This window comes from Varanus komodoensis, unplaced genomic scaffold (genome assembly GCF_004798865.1).
Source record: "Varanus komodoensis strain SLA01 unplaced genomic scaffold, ASM479886v1 scaffold17, whole genome shotgun sequence".
Lineage (NCBI taxonomy): Eukaryota > Metazoa > Chordata > Lepidosauria > Squamata > Varanidae > Varanus > Varanus komodoensis.
The window spans coordinates 8778615-8800627 of NW_025335505.1; the positions used below are offsets into that span (position 1 = coordinate 8778615).

A 22013-nucleotide genomic window follows, 5' to 3' on the forward strand; every position below is an offset into this window, starting at 1 on the left:
AAGCTGCCAGTTGGCACTGCTCTGTGAGAAGGCAAGCTCTGCTCTCCTCACATCAACTTGGGCCTGGCTGTTTCAGTGCATGCAGCCTGGAGGTGGTGAATCATGTTCCTCCAGAACTTACTGGACACCCAACATCTATCAGCCCCAGCCAGCATGGCTGTTTGGCAGTGGTGGAGGTTGTAGCCCAACGACGTCTGGATAATGACATCTGATTAGCCCAGCAGGAGCAGGCCTTGTTAGGCCAAACCTGAACAGAGTTCCTATTAGGTCACCACCACAACATCCACAAAGGAAATGAAAAACTAGCCCCCCGGGATGTTTCCATCTTACACCAGAAGTATTTTTATTGCTCTGGCCACCCATCAAAGGAAGTTTATTTTTTAAAAGGACAGCCCTGGTTTTGTACTGTGTGGTTGCACTCCACAGTGCAAAATGAAGCCATTTCCACTGTATTTCTTTAGGCGGCTTTCCCCTGCACCGGGCACAAGCTACACGAGGGTGGCAAAGGCTCTGGGCACCTGGTTGCGGCCGTCGAGGCTCTCGGGGGCCCTGCGAGGGTCTCCCGCGCTGCCGGTTCCTGCCAGACTATACTGCATCTTGGCCTCCTGCCTTCGAAGCTCCCGCTTGCTCCGAAGGGTGAGGGCGCAGACCACGGTGCTTGCGCAGTAGAGGCAAGCCGCCAGAAGTCCAAAGAGGGCCACAGCCGCATCTCCGCCCTGCACAATGCAGTTCATTGAGGTGTAGCCTTGCCTCGCGTACAGCCGCTCTCTCCGTTTGCATACTTCTGTGGCATTGACTTGCATGACAAAATGGAGGTACAGCCCCACGGCTGTGATGTACCCCAGGCAAGCGAGGGTGTCAAAGAGGCACTCCATGAAGAGCAGCTTGGCTGAGAGTCGGTGGAGTGGTTTGGCTCCGCCGACAAGAAAGAGAAGGGTGAGGCACATCATGGTCAGGCTGAAGGCCACCCCACCGTAGACGCCAGGTGCTCGCATCTGGTTGTACTGCATGTCCAGATCTCTCACTTCCTGGAGCTCGGTCCCTTCGAACGGGCTGTAGATCGAGTTGAGGCTGAAAGAGCCAAAAGCGCCGAAAGAGCTGAAGCCAGATAGGCTGGCCTGTGTTGCCGCAATGCAGATGAGCACCATGATGTTGACTATGATTTCAACTAGCTGCAAGATACCTGGAGGTAAGAAAGCAAGCAGGGGAAGCGATGCTCATATAAATTGGTGTCTTTTTGACACGGTTACTTTCGGTGTGCAGAAAAGCACTGGAACACCAGCCTGTAGTTAAAATAACAGGGCAGAGTTGTACAGATGATCACAGCAGTCATGACTGATCGAAAAATGTTATGCCTTTCTTTTCTTTTGTCTTTACCAAGGTCTGTAATATTTCTGAGATTTCCATAATGCCTACAGCTTTGTGCTGGGTTGCGCGCAACAGGGAGAGGGAGAGGAAGAGAGTTTTATGCTTTGGAGGATGCAGAAAAGTACAGCCTACTCCTTTTTGCTGGCATTTGACACTGACAGCTGTCAGAAGATTTTTTTTTAAGCAGGGATTTAGGTAGAACAAAAAGGCAGAGTTTGGAAAAGGACGCATACAGATCTCAGATTTATACTTCCCTCTCCAAACTACCCTTTTTGCTCAGCCTAAATCTTTTTTTTTAAGCCTTACTTCTGACAGATGTCAAAGTCACATGTCAGTCAAAAGAGGGCTGCACGTTTCTATCCTCCCTTAAGTTTTAGGAATGGGTGGAAAATTGTGGGAAGAAAGGGATCTAAGGCTGGGGGCCACACACAAAACTCTTAAGGCCTTCACTGCCATTTATGCCCTGTCCAGAGAAAAGATCATGTGTGGCTTTGCTTTCCTCGACAGCTTCCCTTTTGACAGCTATCAGAGGAATGCAATGTGGAAAAAAGTATTTGGTGCCTCACTGAACTATTGTCCAGATTGGTATCTATTGCACTTTGGCACCAGGTTCTCCCTCGGGGCAGAACTCTCCCCCCACCTTTTTTTCCCTTTTCCCTTTCCTTTTTGCACCCACAAGTAGAAGTAAAAATTTTTCAACTCATGACAGCCCTTTCAATGTGCCATTAGGACAACTGAGAGCAGGGATATTATTGACTATCAAATCAGGGATCACAAATGACAATCTTGGGAAAAAGTAAAAAAAAGGTTAAAAGGGGGAAAAAGTCACCACGAACCAAAAAATTGTTTGCAGTTATAGCAGGTAGAGGAGACAAGGTGGCTTGAGCTGCTGTGTATGCTGGGAAATGGTCTGGAGGAATGAAGGGGGGGGGGGAATAGCCCACAGTGAGCCTGCTCTTCTGCTGGGTGCACTGCGGGTTTTTCTGTGAACAGCTAACCCATGGTGGCTTATTGCCAGGTTGGTTACTGCAATGTGCAAAGCTGCCCAGTGAGTCACCCACTTAAAATAAAGTTCTTAGCGAACCATCCAGATGTTGGAAGGCAGGGGACTAGGCTGGCTTTTCATCTGTGTAGCCTGAAAACATTGGCTGAGCCTAAGTGAGTAATTAGCGGGGGACCCACCATACTAAATGACGACGACAACAGCAAGCATGATGCCCATTTGTCCTGTGGGCAGCCACTCAAGCCTAGAATAAGCCAAGCTTTTCTCCAAGGGCAGGCGGCTGCAGTGGCTGAAGCAATTCTGCCAGATCAGCACAGCGCCAACACACAAATGAGCAGGAGTGACCAAAACTCGCGTCAAGCGCTTAAGCGCTGGCCACCAGGGGGCATGTTGGGATTAGTCAAGGTCCACCTCCCCTCGGTATTTTCATGCAGCATTTGAATTCTCAACTGCCAATTACTCCAGTATGATTCCTACCCCCACCCCACGTATGGAGCTTGCTAAACCAGTCTTGTCTCTGTTAGCTGCTCTAAGACATGGAAGGAAATAGGAGCTCAACCCTATACATGTTTTGACAGGACAAAAGTCCCGCAATTCCCAGCAAGCCTCGCAAACTTTCTTGTTCTACCAGTTTCTGCAGCTACCAAGCTTTTCAATGGGAAAACTGGGCATTAACCTTGTTTAAAACAAACAAGCAAGCAAACAAACAAAAAACCCACACAAAACAATTTAAAATGCATTGCAGCCGGTCAATCTAATTTGTGGATGCTGAAGTTTTGAAATGCTCTTTCGGCTGTTTTATCTGCCCCCAGCGCTTACTGTGCATTCGGCCTACCTGAGGCATCTCCTGTCCGAGGAGGACAGTGAGGTGGTGCAGGCAACATGCAGAAGGCAACCCAGCTGGTAGTCCAATTTTAGCTCTGCCGTCAACAACTGTGTCTGGGGGCACCAGGGTAGTTGATGGGGTGCAGGGCAGGCCCCAGGGAAAGGCTTTGTCTGCCAACTACTTTCCATATTCCCCACCAATCAGCATATGCCACCTCACCTGGCCATCTCACTCTGCCCAATGGCAGGACCAGTCCTGTTGCGGCCAGTTCCCATAAGCCCCTGACACACCGTATTTCACTGATCCAGAATTCTGAGGAAGTGCAACCAGGGCACTCACTTCCACAGACTTAGGATGCAGCTTTATGATCAAACTGCTTGCTGGCACGATTCTGGTTAGACAGGTTTCTGAGGAAGCAAACATTATCAAGAAGGGTAGGTCTCACTGAGTTAGTTCCAGCACTCGGAGGAGAGAACTGGGCATGTTCCATCTTGGGAAGGGAAGACTGGGGGAGACATGATATCCCATGATATCCTTCAAGGTACTTAAAGGCTGTCACAAAGAGGAAGGCCAAGATCTCTTCTTGCTGATGCCAGAGTGTAGGATACGGAATAACCAATTCAAGTTGCAACAACCCAGATTCAGGCTGGACATCAGGAAAAGCTTCCTCACTGTCAGAGCAATACAGCAGTGGAACCAGCTGCCTGGAGAGGTGGTGGGCGCTCCCACACTAGAGACATTCAGAAAGAAACCGGACAGCCATCTGAGTGGGTGGTGTAACATGGTGTCCTGCAACAGCAGGGAGTTGGACCTGATGGCCTTCGTGGCCCCTCCCAACTCTACTATTCTATGATTCTGTGACCTGCCACAGTTGCTTGGTAACACCTGCAATCAGTAATTAATAGCTAAGCTGCTTCTGGACACAGCAGGAATAAGAATGCAAGCCAAGTTTGCCTCATAAGTGCAGGCAGGCACATCTCAAGTGGATCTCAAGGTTGCGAGGTCTCCACCTCAAAAGCAGCCCTATGAAACCAGGCCAAGGCTGCCAGCAGGCACAAGTCATGCTGCTATTATGCACGGCAAAATGCAAGTGTACGAAGCAGCCTCCTGCTTCCAAGCCTGTACCTTTGCCCCGGTGGGGAGCAGCACCTTCACTCTCACATGGCTGCAGCTCACCTTCAAACCTCCACTCCTCCAGATAGACTGCACTTCCATCTGGTGGCAATCTACTTTTTCTACAGTAACCGATTCATCCTAGGCAGCATCCACAGGGCCCCAGGAGTGTTTGGCTTCCCTGATCTGAGGTTGCAAAAGAATCTGCAAGGAATCTTCAACATTTCAGAACAGGTACAGAAATTGAAGATAACTGAAACTAATTGAAGGATTCCTGCCAACCGGAATGAAAATGTGGCATTGCAAAAAGGGTCATATCCTTAACCTGCCTCAAAGCAACTGATTGGAGCCCCTGGTAAAACATTTCTTAGGACTGGAAGATCAAATTTTCACTCAATGAACTTCCTTCCTTCCCTTGTTCAACAGTATTTTGGAGAAATGAGTCCTAAAGACACAATCTGAAGAGGTGATACAACATCTGTAGCTCCAAGCATGAAATGGCAGTGACACATCTTTCTGGTACAGCTCCTATTCTGTTGACTTTGGAAGGAAGCCCATTTTGCCTCAGGAAGCACCAGAAATGTTCTGAGGGGTCCAGTACTGTTCAGGCTTTGTCCAAATCTGGTGCACTTTCCCCCACTCTGGCTTATCTCAGGTTTACACTAGGGACCTCAAGTGCTGTGCTTTACCAAACAGTAAGAAATATAGAACCGTAAAGATGCACATTATGCATGGTTGCATTTCCTTTATTTACATATTTAATTTTATGTAAATTGGGGGCTAATGATACATCCTAATCTATGTCTTGTGTGAGTGAACACAGTGACAACATAGTGTTGAGGTCGCCGTGCAGTATTCTAGTCAGCCAGAACTTCTTTTATCATTCTGTTCTCTCTCCCACCCAGTTCGCCATTTTGTTTCTGGGCAATCAGCATTCTGTGCCCACTGGGGCAACTCAGTCTACACCAGGCTGCTCTCAGGATATGCAGTGGGGAGAGATTCCCACTCAGGATTTTTGGTTTTCTGTTTGGATTTGTTAGGTACTTCTGTTGTTATCTCTGCCTTGTGCATGGATGCTAAAATGGCATGCCCATCTGAACATCAGAAAAGGAGAGAGTAACACAAGATAGGTGCGTTCACGTTGGGCAAACATCTACAGGTAGAGCCTGACAGTGTTAGCTGCACTGAAATTGATACGCAAAGTTAGTCACGACTTGAGTCTCAGTTATGGCTAATTATGCTTCACAATGATTTTAAAGGGAATGAAATGCAGTCCCTGTAGTCTAGAGGCAAACTATGTCAGCTGTATTCCTCATAAATGCTTTTTTTTGGGGGGGGGGGTTAACTGACCCCACACAATTGGAAATTAGAAAGAAGTATGAACCAGATGCCAGCTCTCCTGAAGACTGTTGAAGCTAACAGTAGAACTTAGCAATGCTTTCTGCTGCTCCAGTGCTGAGAAAGTTCAGCTAAGGACTACCCCTGCCATAACAATAGTTCCAATATTCATTCCCACAGTTGATTTCTATCAGTATTAAAACACTTCTCTAATTCAGAGAAGGTAAACAATGGTGCTGTGTATTGCAGTGCATGGCTAGAAGAGGAATCCAGAGAATTGTGGCGGAAAACTCCATAGCACCTTTGTGCTGAAGCTGAGCCCAGAGGGAGAGCCCAAAGGAGCAGCTCACAAAGGATCTCAAAGTGACAAACTCGAGGACGGCATAGGAGGAGGAGAACCACCACCCACAGACCGTTCCTCCTTCCCAGCATTCTGTCCACACAGGGACCAAGTGGAAGAACATCAGTATTACCGCTCTCTCTCAGCCGTGCTCCCCAAGAACTGGGGTGCACAAGCATAGCCACCATCACTGACCCTGTCCTTCTGGAGTTTGCCCAGTCTCCTTTCAGATCCATCCAAACTGGAGCCCATCTCAAGTTCACAATTACTGTAGAGAACCTGGTGTCACAGCATGTGGTGATGCTGTAGTGGCCAGTGGCTTAGATGGCTGTGACAAGGAATATATATATATTCATTCCTGAAGGAGAGGTCTACCCATGGCTATGAAGCACAGAGGCTTGAAGGTGACGTCACATGTAAAGGCAGTAAGCCTCTTTTAATAGCAAGTGTTTTGTGCATATTTGCAAGTTTATGTGTAGAAATACTGGGAAAGACGATTGACTTGAAGTGAGCTTCCCAGATGCATCTGGTTGAACTAAACTGGGGTGGGAAGGTGTGCTCACCGGGGCTGATGGAAGCTGGCGATTCAGAGCATCTGGAGAACCACAGGTTTTCCTGCTCCTGGATATGATGGGGCCTTTGGTCTGATCCATCAGGATTATTCTTATACTCCTAAGTGCATATCATGACTCCCTACCTTAAGAGGACTCAAGGAGAGTTTTGTTGCACAAGAATGGACCAAATACCCGGGCAAAGTTCTACCCACCCAATCCATCACACTGTGTTCTATCCTGAAATAACTAGACCCTGGAATCAGCAAGAGTCTGATTGCAAGTCTGCTAGTTTCCTCAAGGGAACAATGAGGTCCGAGCCTGACTCTAGTCTAACCTGCGGAGGATGACAGGTGCCTTTTCACACTGGCTCCTCCGACCCTTCACAGGGAAGGCCACAGCTCAAAGTTACGCTTACTCTCTTGGAGAACACCCTAAGGGGTGATAGAAACTGTAGTCCATCAGTATTTGGATGGCCACAAGTTGTCCTCCATGATCTAGATTTTGGCAAGCTACATCGCAGCCACCAAGACTATGACAATACAAGCAGATACGCACATACTGCATCCATTGGCATGTCATTCTTGCCAATTTGATGCTAGCAGGACTTGGGCTTCTCTAAAGGCTAAAATCTGGGCATTTGGGCACATGATCCTGATGGCTCCTATTCTTAGGACAGGATGACCTCTGCTCCAGCTCATTTCAAGATGTTGATTAGCTATCTGGAAGCAGGAAGGGGAGGCTAACAGTTCTCCAGACACACATGTATGCATGCTGGCTTATTAATGCATAACCATATCCCAGGGGACAAACGAAAAATCACTTTATAGCTTTCTCTTAATTTTATTTGCTGCTGGAATTCAATTTAGTCCCTTGCTAATTTGCAAATGGCAAGTGCCCTTGTTGAGGCAAACAGATGACACCGGAGATGGAGGGCAGCCGCCATACCCAGTGGGAGAGCTGAAGTTCAAAATGTGCTGCCTGGAACACCTTAATTCAAGAGACATGCTCAAAGATACCCTTAAAGCTCTGCGTATTTGTTTTCTGGGGAAATGAGAACCCTTTTCAACCTGCTTGGAGAAGAAACAGCAGCAAAGATGCCTGGCTGGGAGAGGAATGAATAATTGGGGGATATTCTGCAACACCATAAAAGAAATGAAGTGGACTGACACATGGCGCTGGATCCAGCCTCTTTTTCGAGTCTGGAGAGCAAATACTGCAGGTAGAAGAGGCCTTCTGCTTCTTCCCCCAACCACCACATACCCTCCAAATCCTCTCCAGAGACTGCCTCAGCGTTCCGGAGATTTGAAGTGGAAGCAGGAGGCAAAAAGGACACAGATGTCCTGCCAGTGGCATCAGTTTTCTGGGCACAAGACGGACTTCAAGCTCTTTACAGGAGATCATTAGCAGTGCCATGTAGTCCACTGTACCATCTCTCAAGGTTGAGTTGAGCAGTAGAAAAGTATAATTCATCAACTATGATAAGGTTGTTGACATGTAGGTTAACTTGTTCATCTGAACAATCCATAGTCTGCAACTCAAAAATAAACCATGCATTCTCTTCATGAGTTGTTGGGAGTTAACAAGCCATGGGTTGCTAGCTCAACTGGGTTCCGATAACATGAAAAACTGTGGTTCAACAACAATCCACAGTCAACCCATACTCCTTCAATGAGCTAAAGCTTCCTGTTGATCCACTGCTGAACTGTACTCACTTCAAGGTTATTGCCATGTGGTTGCAAAGCATTACTGGGCCCATGTAACCTGAAATGTCTGTAAGGCTGTGAGCGTGGCAACACTCATCTCTGGGGTCCCCAATCCGGTGTCCGTTGGCACCCAAGTGCCCAGAGAGGCCTCTCTTGTTGCGTGCCAAGCTCCCAGCTCAAGCAAATTTCATAAGATTTATTATGATTATGATTATTATATTTTACCAGGAAGCTTAATAGGCCTCCAGCACTACCTCGCTTGGCATTCCAAGGTACAGTTTTGTGTTTTGGAGCTCAGACCGTAACTCTGCCCCATACTTAGGTTCTCGGGCAAATTACTTCCCCCTTAGTCATACTGGGTTGGCTTCTGTGAAAGGAGAATTTTGTAACTCACCATATATATTGTGGCAGCCATTTTATCAATGGGCAAGTCCCACCCCCATGGGAGGCATTTGAAGAAATTGCCCATAATGCTGTCCCAGAATTCCAAGTGTGTTCACTGATGTGAAAAGGTTAGGAAACCCAATGATGAGGTGAAGGAACTGCCCTGGATATATAAATAAAAGACAACTCATGGCTATTCCACAATACAGAAATATGGCCTGAGTTCACACTTCAGCTAGATTCATCCCACCTCAAGGCTAGACCTGAGCTCAAGTGTTGATCTTTTCCATCACATTTACAGCTATTTGCAGGGAAAGGGACAGGGTCAGTCCAATGCATGGGGCTTTGCGGGGGTGTGGGGTGTGGGGGGGGGTCATCCAACCCATAGGTCTTGAACCTGAGGCCTGGGAGCCAAATCTAGCCCACCTGAAGTCCCAGTCTGGTCCACCTGAAGGTCCTGAAATGCCTACCGCATATTGTCAACAAGAACTGACCGGAGCACTCCAGTGCTGCACACAAAACAAGTTTTCTACCACTAACTAGAACCCGTCATTGTTCTATGGCGGGGGGCTGGGACCTCTTTCAGCCTAAGGGCCCAATTCAATTTCAAAAAAACTTCCAGGGGCTGCATTTTAGTAAGGCGAAAGTGCCAAAATACCAGTATATTGTAGCTTAAAGCTCTTGCCACCCGGAACTAAGCACTGGAGGAGGCATTTCAGCACTGCAGACCAAGAACCAGGAAGACCACCAAACCATCAGCAGTTGGGAAACGGTGCCAGGAAGGGTGCAAGACCCCAGGGAAGACTGAAGGGCCAGTTTTGGGGGGTGGATTTGGCCTGAGGTTCGGCACACCTGTGCTACAGCAACAAGGGTCATGAGACGTGTTAAAAAGCTACTGTGGTTTCTGTTGCCTTGAGCTGAGCTGGCGACAAGGGAGAAAAGGGAACAGTGTGCTGTGTCGCATCGAGAGAATGGAAGAGGCTCAGTATCATGATTACTATCTTTTCATGAGGTCCACCGAAATCAATCGCCACGCTGGATTCCCCAGATAATAGATTAAGTCGCAACTTTGGCTCCTCGGGTCACTACAGAGGTATGTGAAAATTCTCTGCTCTTTAAAACATTGCCAAGGACTATTTGGCATGCTAAGGGCTTCTTTAATCACCTGCTTTTATCTACCAGAGGTAAGTGTTCCATTTGTTTATAAAATGGATTTGGCTGTAAACTGTGAATTTATGTTGTTTCTCTTCCTCCTGTTCTTTGTCTTGCTTGAGAAAGAGTTCAGGGAAAGCTGAAACCTTTGCTCTCTCTCCCATCCAGGAAGGATTGGCTTTAATGGAAGATGTTGTCCTCTCAGACTTCCCTTCAAGCCAGTTAACACTGTTGGAGGGTCAAGGAACATGAAAGTAAGGGAAATGTTTACATACCTCTTCTTGAGCACACGTTTGAGCATTTTTCAGAAAAGGTCCCTTTGGGAGAATGAAATTGGGATGGGTGTGTTGCTCCTTGGTAGCTTGCGTGAGGGTCTGCATAAGGTCTTGAATGTTCAAGTTCTCCTGGCAACGACCTACAGATGGCGAGATTAAAGGGTTGACACCTTAATGATGTGTTGCTATGTGGCATTTCTAGAAAACAAAGTTAATCTGAAATCCTGTTACTATCGAAGGCTTATTTTAGCAGAATAGGACAAAGCTGCTAACTAAGGTTCTGCACTTCAGGTTAAAAAAACAGTCCCCCAGTAATGCTCCAGATTGTTATTAGCTTTCACTTGACATTCTTGGAATTTCCTATTATTATTCAAATGATGAGTTGCCCCTATAGCAAAGGTTATGAATGCAACAAACCATAAAATGCAACAAACCAATGATAAAACACATTTAAAAAAAGGTTTACAAACAGCATCATTCATTCATTCAAGTTTTCCAGTCCTAGCATCTTCTACACATATCTGTTCTCACTGGCACAGATACGAGTGTACCAATTCATTGTAACCCACAAGCATTAATTACCAGGGTCCTGCATATGAGCTATGTTTTCACCAATTATGTGCATCATCCATTTTGCTGCAAGATTTTCTCACTTTCAGTGAAGATGCTATAATGGAAAAATTTAACCAGCTGTAACCATAGCTGCCAAGATGCTTGGGTCTAGTCAGGCAGTAACCCTTTTCCTCGCTTGACCTTGGGTCGAGCACCTGTGCCGCATAAGCTGTGTGATTTATAAGTCTTTCAACTTTGTAGAGAGTAATCCCTTGGACACCAGCAATACAGCTGCCTCCCTCTTTAACAAACTATTTGCCAGAAGGTTAAAAAAATGCTCACAAATTGAGAATGACAGTGATTACAAGTATACATGTTGTCCCAACTTTCATGTTGGTTGATTACATTTCCAGAGCCACGTTGATTTCTCTTCTCTTTAGGAAAAAAGTTTCTGGAAGACTCTTATGATTACCTTCATAAACTGGATGGGACTACTGCTGCTTAGTTTTTTAGTCTGTTTTAATGCCTTAAAGTTATGTGGGTCCATTAATGGGCAATTGTCTTAATCTCCGCTGTAAGCATGTTGGCACTGCAAGTAGAAGCTGTTTGTATATAATTGAAACAAGGAAAAGCACCAGGTTGGAATAACACTTTGTGCTAGGCGATGACACTAGCAAGCCACATTACAGAGCTGTCCCGTCTGAGTCACAGATACTTGCTAACACCTCTAAGCATGGCCTCTGCCATGGTACCTAGATGTAATCTTCTGGGTGAACAGCCCACCCACTCCATTTTTTGAGGGGAGGTTGCTCCACGGCAGGGAAGGGACAGCCACATCACTCCCTTGGCCTTCTTGCTCCACGTGCATACTGTGCTGACTGCAAAGCAATGCTCTGGCTACGGACACCTGCCACCTAGTGCCTGAAGACCACTGGCACATGGAATATCACTAAAACCAGTAAGGCCACTGAAAAACCCAAATGATCCTGCAGTCAGGACCAGCCAAACAACCCTGTGGTGCTTTTAGCATGAATGCCAAGTTTCAGGTCCATAGGTTTCACTGTCAAGGTGCCATGGTGCTAACAGGCAGACACACACCCTTTTTTATTATTATAGTTTGGGTTGGATCCAGACTTAGTCATATTTAGAGTAGAACCATAGAAACATCTAGTCTGACCCCCGGCTCTAGCTGGCTCTGCTCACGACATGCCTACCATGTGCATGTCTAGCCTGTCCTTGAACACCCTCACTGACGGGGCCTCAACCCTTGGAAGCCCATTTCATACCCTTGGGGTCCTAACTGTCAGGAAGTGCTTCCTGGCATCCAAATTGAAACTTGGTTCCCTGAGCTTGGCTCCATTGGAGCGCATCCTGCTCTCCTCTGCAGGGGAGAACAGGTCTCTACCCACCTCTGTGTAACATCTCACATACCTGTATGTCACCAACAGATCCCCTTGGAATATTCTCTTCTCCAGGATGAAAAGACCCAGTTCCCTCAGACCCGCCTCATACGGCTTTCCCTGCAAACCAGCCACCAACCTTGTGGCCCTACGCTGCACTGACTCCAACCTGGCTATATCCTTTCTGTAATGAGGGGCCCGAAACTGAACACAATGCTCCAGTTGCGGGCGCACTAGAGTCGTATAGAGTGGTAGTAATACCTCTCTCGATCTAGAAACCACACTTCTGGCTATGCAACCAAGGGTGGCGTTCACCCTCTTGACCACCGCATCACCCTGCTGACTCATGTTTAGCCTGCAGTCAACCAGTACCCTGAGATCCCTTTCGCAGGTGATGCTCTCCAGCCACTTGTCCCCTAACCTGTACTGATGACACCCATTCCTATGCCCCAAGTGCAATATCTTGCACTTATCCACATTGAATGCCATCCTGTTGTCTCCTGTCCACTTCCATAGTCTGTCCAGATCCTTCTGGTTCTGGAGTACCTGCCCCTCAGTTGTGGCCATTGTCCCAGTTTTAGTATCATCTGCGAATTTGATCAGCAGACTGTTCACCCCTTCTTCCATGTCATTTATGAAAAGATTAAACAGGATCGGCTCCAGTACAGAGCCCTGGATGACCCCGCTTGTCACTGGCAGCCATCTTGATGATTCCCCACTAATGGTTCAGTCAGTCAACCATGTCCTAATCCATCAGACAAGTGCATTGGTCTATCTCAAAACTCCTCAATTTCTCAACCAGAGTATACCCAGTGAATTCAATGTTATTTAAGTTGTGACTAACTGCAGTGTGAAGAAATGTATGTATGATCTCCAGTTACCAATAAAAAATTCTGGTCTAAACAACTGTTTAGAAGTAACTTAGTTTTGCATTGTTTTGCACCTGGCATCTGCTGGCAGAGCTCATGGTTCTAGTGGAAAACAAAGTACGCTCCACAAACTAAAGTCTGCCCACCACTGGGCAGAGAAGAACACGAGGAAGGAAAAGACAGTAGCATCACCTAAGAGTCTGATGAAGGGACTGAATTCACAAAGGCAGGCACCGTGAGCTTCCCTGAAAGGAAGGTTCTAGTCAGAGTTCTGAAGAGGGGCTTCTGGCCAGATAGTCCACAAGAAGCAGTGAGACAGCAGGACGAGACAACTGGCTGACTTCTTTTATGATGCGTCATTTCCATGAAATCCCTGACTAGAGGGGAGATTTCAAGGAGAGCAGAGACAATGCACCAGCTGAAGAATATTCATCTTCACCGTGAGCCTAATGCAAGGGACACCTTGTATCTGCAAAGTGAGTCTGAGACAAGGCACAGACTACTGCATCATTCCAGATGACCTAAGTGGGGTGGAGATGGCAGAAGGACAAATGGATTTAAGCAGGGAACAAGAACCAAGATGTGCTGCTTTGTTAAGGAAACAGTAACTTAAAGCAGCTAATTATTAAAGCAAGGGCAGGGAACCTATTTCAGGCAAAGGACCAAATTGAATTTTGGAAAAGCTCTCAAGGAATGCTTTCTAGTAACGGGTGGGTCCAAAGACAAAGGGTATGGGACACATTTTGACTTAAATCTCTTACTGCCCATAACCAAGTCTTAGGAAAAGAATTGCAAGCTTTTAGAAAGGCTGCAGATTACTGACCAGTGGCGAAAGGGCCATGGCCACCTGAGGATTTTGAAATCTTGCCTTGATTATTTAGTCAAGAGCAGTGGTGGCAAACCTATGGCACGTGAGCCAAGTCGCCCCAGTATCGCTCCAGCAGGCGAGCATTGGATAACGGCATACACAGGGGCCATGCGCATGCTCGGAAAGGAATAATGGTGCCAGGCGATGACATCACAAGCTGCGACTCATTAGCCGCAACTCGTCCGACCTTTCACATGGCAGGTCAGTGCACTGCGAAAAATATATATATTAGCTTAGAATGTGTTTAGAATGGGCAGAAATGATGAGCTGTGCAGAAAAAGCTACTCAAGAAGGATTTTTCAAAATCGCCCTCTTTTCAATGGAATTTACGCCCTATATTAGAGTTAAGGCTGTGCACCAGGGCAGGGTTGGGCTTAGAAAAATGAGGTGTCCTGGCATGATTTTGATGGTTGGAATGTGTTTGGAATGGGCAGAAATGATGATCAGTGCAGAAAAAGCTACTCAAGGAAGGCTTTTTCAAAATCACCCTCTTTTCAATGGAACTTTCACCCTATATTAGGGTTAGGGGAGTGCACCAGGGTAGGGTTAGGCCAGTGGTGGCGAAACTCTGGCACACGTGCTACAGCGGGAATGCAAAGCCCTCTCTATTGGCATGCGAGTGAAGTTGCCCCCGCTTCACCCCAGCAGCCGAGGATAACAGCATACATCGAGGTAATGCGCATGATCGGAAAAGGGTAGCTGCGCCAGGCTATGAAATCACGAGCCGCAACTCACTAGCTGCCACTTGTCCAAGCTTTCACATGGTCAGTCAGTGTGCTTCCAAGGTTACGTATATATATTTGCTTGGACTGGCTGTGAATTGTTTTTTCCAAATTAAAACCTCAGTTTTCAGGTTTTATTGTAGTGTTGGCACTTTGTGATAAATAAGTGGGTTTTGGGTTGCAGTTTGGGCACTTGGTCTCTAAAAGGTTCACCATCACTGGTCTAGAGCCTCAGTACCAACTGCATTAAGAGGATAAAGTTGCAGTAAGAACTTAAGCAGAGGCAGCAAAAATGACAGAGTATTGAAGTAAGTTACCCTCTTTACTCAGCTCCCCTAAATGAATCCAATTTTCCACATTTGATTGTCTGAGAAATAAGATAATAAAAAGGTGTATATCCTAGCCTCCACAGTTGAGATACAATCTGAGTTAATAGGGATAACACATTTTCTCCCTTACCTATTTTGTGGCTTTGCATGTTGGAGGAATTTACAGCATATTGCCATGTGGGCATATGCAAGCAGTTAAGTCCCATTGAATTCAATAGAGTTAATTTCCAGCTAAATGGATATAGGATAAGAGGTTATATGAACCCAGAAGTGATCAGTCCAGGTTAAGCAAATTCAGCAGTGTGATGCGACGGTCAAGAGGGAGAACGTCACCCTTGATTGCATAGCCAGAAGCATGGCTTCTAGATCGAGAGTGGTATTACTACCACTCTATACAACTCTTGCGCACCTGCAACTGGAGTACTGTGCTCAGTTTTGGGCCTCTCATTACAGGAAGGATATAGCCAGGTTAGAGTCACTGCAGCGTAGGGCCACAAGGTTGGTGGCCAGTTTGCAGAGGATGCCATATGAGGTGAGACTGAGGGAACTGGTCTCTTCAGCCTGGAGAAGAGGAGACTCAGAGGGGATATGTTGGTGACATACAGGTATGTGAGGAGGTGTCACATGGAGGTGGGTAGAGACCTGTTCCTCCCCTGCAGAGGATGGCAGAAAGTGCTCCAATGGAGCAAAGCTCAGGGAGCCAAGGTTCCATTTGGATGCCAGGAAGCACTTCCTGACAGTCAGGACCCTGAGGGTGTGGAATGGGCTTCCCCGGGAGGTGGTTGAGGCCCCATCGGTGCGGGTGTTCAAGGATAGGCTGGACGTCCACATGGTGGGCATGTCATGAGCGGAGCCGGCTAGGGCCGGGGGTCAGACTAGATGGCTTGGGAGACCCCTTCTGACTCACTCCGTTTCTATGTTTCATTCAGAATAAATAATCTAGCTGTTGGCTTTCACTCTCCCTTCAAACGGCTATTTTTGACTACTCCTCCCCTTTGCACACACATTTATAGCCTACCTTTCTGTAAAACATTCTTCCGCCACCTCCTCTCTCTTTCCGCCCTTCCTTTCATTTAAAGTACACATCTACTTTGTCTTCCTCCTACACCCACACTATGCCCACAATTCTTGCATCTCCTGTACATAGACAATCACTCAGGTGTAATATGCAGGCAAAGTACAATCATGGCTGAGAACTGTACTGTACATGGCTGAGTACAATCCACTGGAATTGTGATGACAGGTTCTCATACTATCTCAACAACTCACTGATAAATCAAAGTTCAGTCATCCAGCCCCCAAGAAAAAGACTGAAGCCCAGTCAGGCAGAGCCTTTATTATGACCCACAATTTTGTCTGAATGTGGATTCTGGAATTTTCAATTTACAAAAGAAGGCAAAATATAGTTAGGTGCCAATTTCTATTGCCTTACGGTGCCGAAGACAGCAGCCTCACTCACCCTCACCAGCGACAATCGAATCCTTTCTAGTAGCTAGGGCTATTGTAATGCCTTACAATAGAAAAAGGTTAGAGAGAGTTGTCGCCATGGAGATAGCAGCCCTGGATGGCATTCATGGTTAAGACTGTAGAGAAATGTGGCACAGAACAGCCACACTGTGGATTGTTTCATGCCCCACTTCTGCCCTATTTTCTTTAACATGAAACAAACAACCTGCCCACACTTACCTTCCATCTGGTGGGTATGGTTTCCCACTTCTTCCATCACTGTATCTCAAGGGGCTCTCTCTGTGCCTGTAATCTTTATCTCGATGAGGCCTCTCCAAATGAGACATCTTCTGGCTGCACAAGATATCTGTCAATGCAGAAGACACAGCTCTACTTACAAGCCTTCAGATTCAATTTGTTGAGTGACAAGTATTTGCAAAACAATGTTACAACTGTTGCTTAGCAAGTAAGACAAAGGAGGTGCATTAATTACGAGAAAGTTCCCTTTGTAGTTTAGTTTCTAAAGCTTCCAATAGAAGCATATGTTCAAGCGAGCAAATCTCTTCAGCCTTCAGAAGGCCCAAAAGATGCATTCAGCATGAAGATGTAAGATCAGGAAAAAAGTCAACAATGCAACATGGACACATTCCTGTTTTCAAGAGGCAATAAAAATATGATGTTATGAACATGGCAGAGATCTCCCAAAATCCATTAATTAAAACTGTTTAAAGTTTACATATTATTATGTCCCTAAAATATAGCTTATTTCACTGAAATATACATCTTCATGCTACATAACTAAAACCTAATCCTTATTTCAGGATGAATAACCTTTGGCCTATATTGTATATTACATAGAAAACTATCTATATATACCTATTCCTCAAAAACCATTTAAAAAAATCCAATTTAAATAAAAAAGATTTAAAAATCTTTTTTTTTTTTTAATCATTGACTTTTATTCTCCCTGATGGGTTCACACATGCACACAGTCCCTTCACAGCAAGTTAAATCACAGCTTAATGTGTGAAGTGGTTCAGCTGATAAGTATTGTGTCTGAGCCAAGAGGAAATTCTGGTTTTGGTGTTTGATCTGGTATGACTCATTCACACATGCAAGAAGCCAACCCATGTCACAGGCTGCAAGTGCCATGGGCCAGTTTTGCAACAGCAGTGCCCTTTCCATTCTTTTAACTCTCCATGGGGGAGACTGAAAGGCATCCATGGCAAGCTCCCAAGGGCAAGAGCTGCTCTGTTCTGCACGGCCTTCAATGTCCAGCTCTCTGGGGTTTCTGTTTCCAAATGAAAGCCAGGGTCCAAGAAGAATGTGCATTGCATCAGCATTCATAGTTCCCAGCAAGGTCTACCATGGGGCCACTTTGAGGAGAGGATGATGGAGCCCGGACCCCATCCCATAAGTGAACTTCAGCAACACCTTAGTAACTGGTGAAGACAAGATTCAGCCTCAGCAAGCCAGATTTCACCCTGTGGGGAAGTAGGACAACCATCCCAAACAAGGTGCCCTCCAGATATGCTGGACTACAAGTTCCATTATCTCCAGCCAGCACAGAGTGACTAGGGACAATAGGAACTGTGGTCCAGCACCTCCAACAGATTCCAGGCTGGGGAAGATGGGGGCAGTGTGGGTCAGAAACTGTTTTAAATGGTTTCTTGAAGCTTGTAGTTGTAATGGGAGAAGTTGCACTTCTTAGCATTCTCCCTTTCCCCACAACTTTCTTGGAAATGCTACTGCCTGAGCCAGGCACAAGCAATCCAGGCTGCGACACATCTTTCCCCCCATCCAGAAGTTAAGGCTTTCCCAAATTGGGCTTTCTGATCCTAGATTGGGATCAGAGTGTGAGAGCTGGGTCAGGATTGAAAGATTTCAGTTGCCAGCTTCTCTCTCCCCCGCCCCCACTCCAGGAACCTGCCAAAAACCAGGGCAGCAGAAGATAGGAGACTTAAATCAGCCCACTTAAGTTGGTGCCCTGCAGATGTTTTGGGACTTTCATCAGCCCCAGCCAATGGTTAGGATGTGGGGAGCTGATGTGCTAAGAACCAAGAAGATCTGGAACTCAGGCCCACAGGACAAAACACTGCACATGCTATTTCAAATATAGGTGCATCATTAGAAATAAGTATTGCAATTTATGGCAGGCAAGCTAACCTCTTGCTTGCCTTCAGGAGAGAACTGTCCCAGACCATGTGCCACATTTTTCCTTTGCCCTTCAGGATCAAATCCAGATGGAGAGGCTAGAGGGCCTGGGACCAGCAAAAGTCTGGTGGGTACCTTAAACATTTACTGATGACTTGCAAACTGTGCAGGCAAGGGAGGTTTTGGCAATGTATTGCAGACTATAATCATCCATGCATCTAAGTGCGAACTAATACAATTACAAAGGAGTAACTCCCATTAAACATATGAAAAAAGCATCACATGCTCTAACCTCATCACCAAAAGCACAGATCTGAAACAAAATGTGGAGTCACCATCTGTTCTCAAGATGAGGTGAAAACCAGGTGAAGAGACAGAGAGGACTGCTGCAAGGGAGGTTCACATTTAGTTTCAAATTAGTATTTTATTTCGGCAGTTTCCGGGATTCTAGAACTTTTTAACAGGTCTTGGATTCTAATTTCTGGAAATCCTAACATCTATACTGTGTGTTGCAGTATTAAGTTTCTAGCCACTTCATCATCCTGCAACTCTTAAAGTACTGAAATGCATAGCTGGATAGCTTTATTAGGACCAATCAAAATTCCTAATTGAGGTATTGCCTGATTATGAATCTGGGGCTTCAATTTCTCCTGGACAAGCATGGCTACTTTTAATTGTTTGGTTGGTTGCTGCTTTTTTTAAATTACCAAAGACATCAATTCCCAGCTTTTTCTCTGAATCTAGATATTGGAACTATCTTCAGGGTAGATAAGACAGATTGCAACTTCGAACACATATTTACTGTGGAGGAAGAGTTGAACTGTACACCTACATGGGAATAAATCCCATTGAACTCAATGCAACTTCCAAGTAAACTCAAGTGAACTTCCAAGTGAACTCAATACAACTTCCAAGTAAATATGTGTAGGATCACTCAGTAAATTTGATGCACTCATGAGCATGCTAACCCCACACACTGAGCTATATTTTAAATTGATTTTAAATTGAACCAGGCTGTGTCCACTATTTTATTTTATGTATTTTAATTATTTGATTTTTTTTTGTATTTTATGCGGAATTTTATGATTGTAAGCTGCCCTGAGGCTCATGCAATGGGGTGGCATATAAGTTGTTTAAATAAATTAATTAAATAAATAAATATATCATCTCAGCTACCCTTCCTCACTTCACAGGTCTCTGTAGCCACATCCAGGGCTGACCCCAAGGCATTTTATTGTGGAGCAGTACCCAAAGTCAGCCCAGTTGTTTTGGCCCCTGAATAAGAAAACTGCAAGTACCTGTCCCTTCCCATAGCAATGGAAATTAAATAGTAATTAATAAATTATTAATAAATAATAAATAATGAACAATTTGCTGCTTTTTCAGATGTCTACCTAGGAGGGGGAGAAGAGACTGTCTGCATGTCTTTAAAGAATCCTGCCCTCTATGGACACCCTTATTTGTAAAAAGGCATGTATGGTCAGGGAAGAGGAAGAATTTGATTTCAGAATAAATCCTGAAGTTGAAAAGGTTCAAGGGGATTGCAGGAGGGGAAGCACTTGTGGGCAAAAAGCCAGCTAGTCCAGAGGGTTCAGAGGCAATGGCGATCCTCAGGGACCCTGGACCTTTATTTCAACAAGTTACATGAAAAACATCTTTCCAAACAAGTTTCTGTCCAATGACCTCCGGTCAATGTGCGAAGTCGTGTCCGACCCATCGCGACCCCATGGACAACACTCCTCCAGGCCTTCCTGTCCTCCACCATCCCCCAGAGTCCACTCAAACTCACACCAACTGCTTCAGTGACTCAATCTAACATTATGCAGCAGGAAATGTGCCTAGTGCCAATCCTTCAGGCCAAGAAAGACCGTGCAAGCACCACATCCAGGCCACACAGAAACAGAGCGAGTCAGAAGGATCCTCCTGGGCCATCTAGTCTGACCCCCAGCTCCATCTGGCTCGGCTCAAAAAGCACACACACTCCAGGACAATGACTGCAGATCCAAGGAGCCCAAGCAAACCGGGGCAAGCTGTACACTTATAGATCACCTTCCCCGATTTCAAGCAGTACTGCTCATTTAAACCCTTCTGGCTTTTTCCCCTCAAGGAACGAAGTCTCTCCAGCTTGCAGAGGCAACAACTGAGGAAGACCTACCGCCCTCCGTCTGATACCAGTGCAGCCAGTGCACCTGAGCCTCCTCTTGCCAGCCCTTTGCTGGCTACTCTGGTCCCCGGGGCAGGTGCAAGAGCGCTGGACGGGGCAAGCCTCTGCAGAGCCAGGCCGGTTCGGAGAGAGCTGCGCGCCAGGGGTCTGCTCTTGTCAGGCGACTGTGAACCCTGGACTTCAGAGTGGCCCTCTCCCCTCCAGTTTCAAAGGTTGCTCCCCTCCTGGTACACTCCCCATTCGTCCGCTAAGGGAGCGAGTCCTGAGATCTCCTGCTGAGCTCAGATGGGAAAAACAGGCTCGTAGCAGAGGGCGAGGGCGGGGCGAGGGCGTGGGGGAAGCGCTAACGATGCAGGGCACCGCTGAGAAGAGCCGGGGCGCGTGTCCGGGCAAGCCACGAACTAACTCTGCGTAGCTGGTGGTCAAGAGCATCTGGGGAAGGCTGGCATTCAAAAGGATCCCGCTGTGAGCGCGCAGGAGGGGAAGGAGGTCCCCTCGAGGTCGTCGAGGGGGCCGCGGAGGGGAAGGAGCTTGGCGGGGGCCTTGGAAAGCCCTGGATCCACGCCACCATCGCAGCCACGCTCCCCTTACCCTGGGTCGCTCTCCGCCGCGCCGCCTCCCCGCCACTCACCGCCGGGTCGAGTGAAGACGCGCGCGCTCGAAGGGCCTCGCCGGCGCTCTTTGTTCCGGGAGCTGCCGCTCCAGCGGGTGCGAGGGAGCCCCTGCAGGCGCCCCGGCGCCCCTCTTCGTCGCAGAGCCTCCTTTCGGCGGGGCTGCCCGAAGCCACCTTCCGACGCGCTTCCGTGTGCTCGGGCCACGGAGGGCCGGGCGGGGGCAGCGGGGACGCTCCGCCGGCGCCTGTCCGCCTCCGGCCGCCCCACCCACCTGCCCGGCGGGGGGAAGAGCCGAGTTTCGCTTTACGGAGCTCGCAGTTTCAGGTGCTGGCCGGACTTGGCGCACCTGTAGCCGTCGAGCCGCTGGAGGGAACGCGGCCAAAATGCGAGGCCGCCGAAGCGTTGGAAAAGGTCGCCCGTCCCGTCGGAGAGTAGTCTTTTTCGCCTCGCCTCGCCTGCGCCCCAGATGAGACTTCCATACACCCCAGTCAGCAAAGCTGGTGTGCTGGGGTTGATGGAAGTTGTAGTCCAACACACCGGAAGCGCACCTGGTTGAGCAAGGCTGTCTGAAGGGGTCGGGGATTGGGTTTTGAATTCTTTTAAGAGGTCGAGACACACGCCCTGGCCCCCAGGAGGTGACCAGGGAGAGGAGACGCTGAGCAACGCTAAAGCACAAAACGGCAGCAGCGTCAAAAAGTTCATGATTTTAGATACGCGGGAGCAATAGCGTAATTACGGTATTACGATCAGTTTAAAACAAGCATAGCCATAGCTGGAGCTTCCTTATTCCCACGTGGAGATACCCCCACTCCTCTTAGATCATGCAGTAGACCCCCCCC

The 22013-nt window shown here is 47.2% G+C and overlaps 1 protein-coding gene across 1 annotated transcript; it reads right to left on the reverse strand.

The window, feature by feature from the left end:
- Nucleotides 1-358: 358 nt before the first annotated feature.
- Nucleotides 359-21250, reverse strand: LOC123021578 (MARVEL domain-containing protein 3-like). The gene is made up of 4 exons (XM_044426425.1): nucleotides 21152-21250; nucleotides 16483-16609; nucleotides 10057-10196; nucleotides 359-1183 (listed from the first exon to the last, which is right to left on the reverse strand). Exons 2-4 carry the CDS (start codon nucleotides 16587-16589, stop codon nucleotides 489-491), a joined length of 942 nt encoding a protein of 313 aa, XP_044282360.1. The 5' UTR covers nucleotides 16590-16609; nucleotides 21152-21250; the 3' UTR covers nucleotides 359-488.
- Nucleotides 21251-22013: the final 763 nt, after the last annotated feature.

What these genes read in the sequence shown, in the direction of transcription:
- LOC123021578 (XM_044426425.1), bottom strand. Translation starts at nt 16,589, where the DNA reads ATGTCTCATTTGGAGAGGCCTCATCGAGATAAAGATTACAGGCACAGA. An exon ending in CCATACCCACCAGATGGAAG is followed by an intron (nt 10,197 to 16,482) that starts GTAAGTGTGGGC and finishes CGCCATCTGTAG; the next exon opens with GTCGTTGCCAGGAGAACTTG. An exon ending in AAACGTGTGCTCAAGAAGAG is followed by an intron (nt 1,184 to 10,056) that starts GTATGTAAACAT and finishes TCTTACCTCCAG; the next exon opens with GTATCTTGCAGCTAGTTGAA.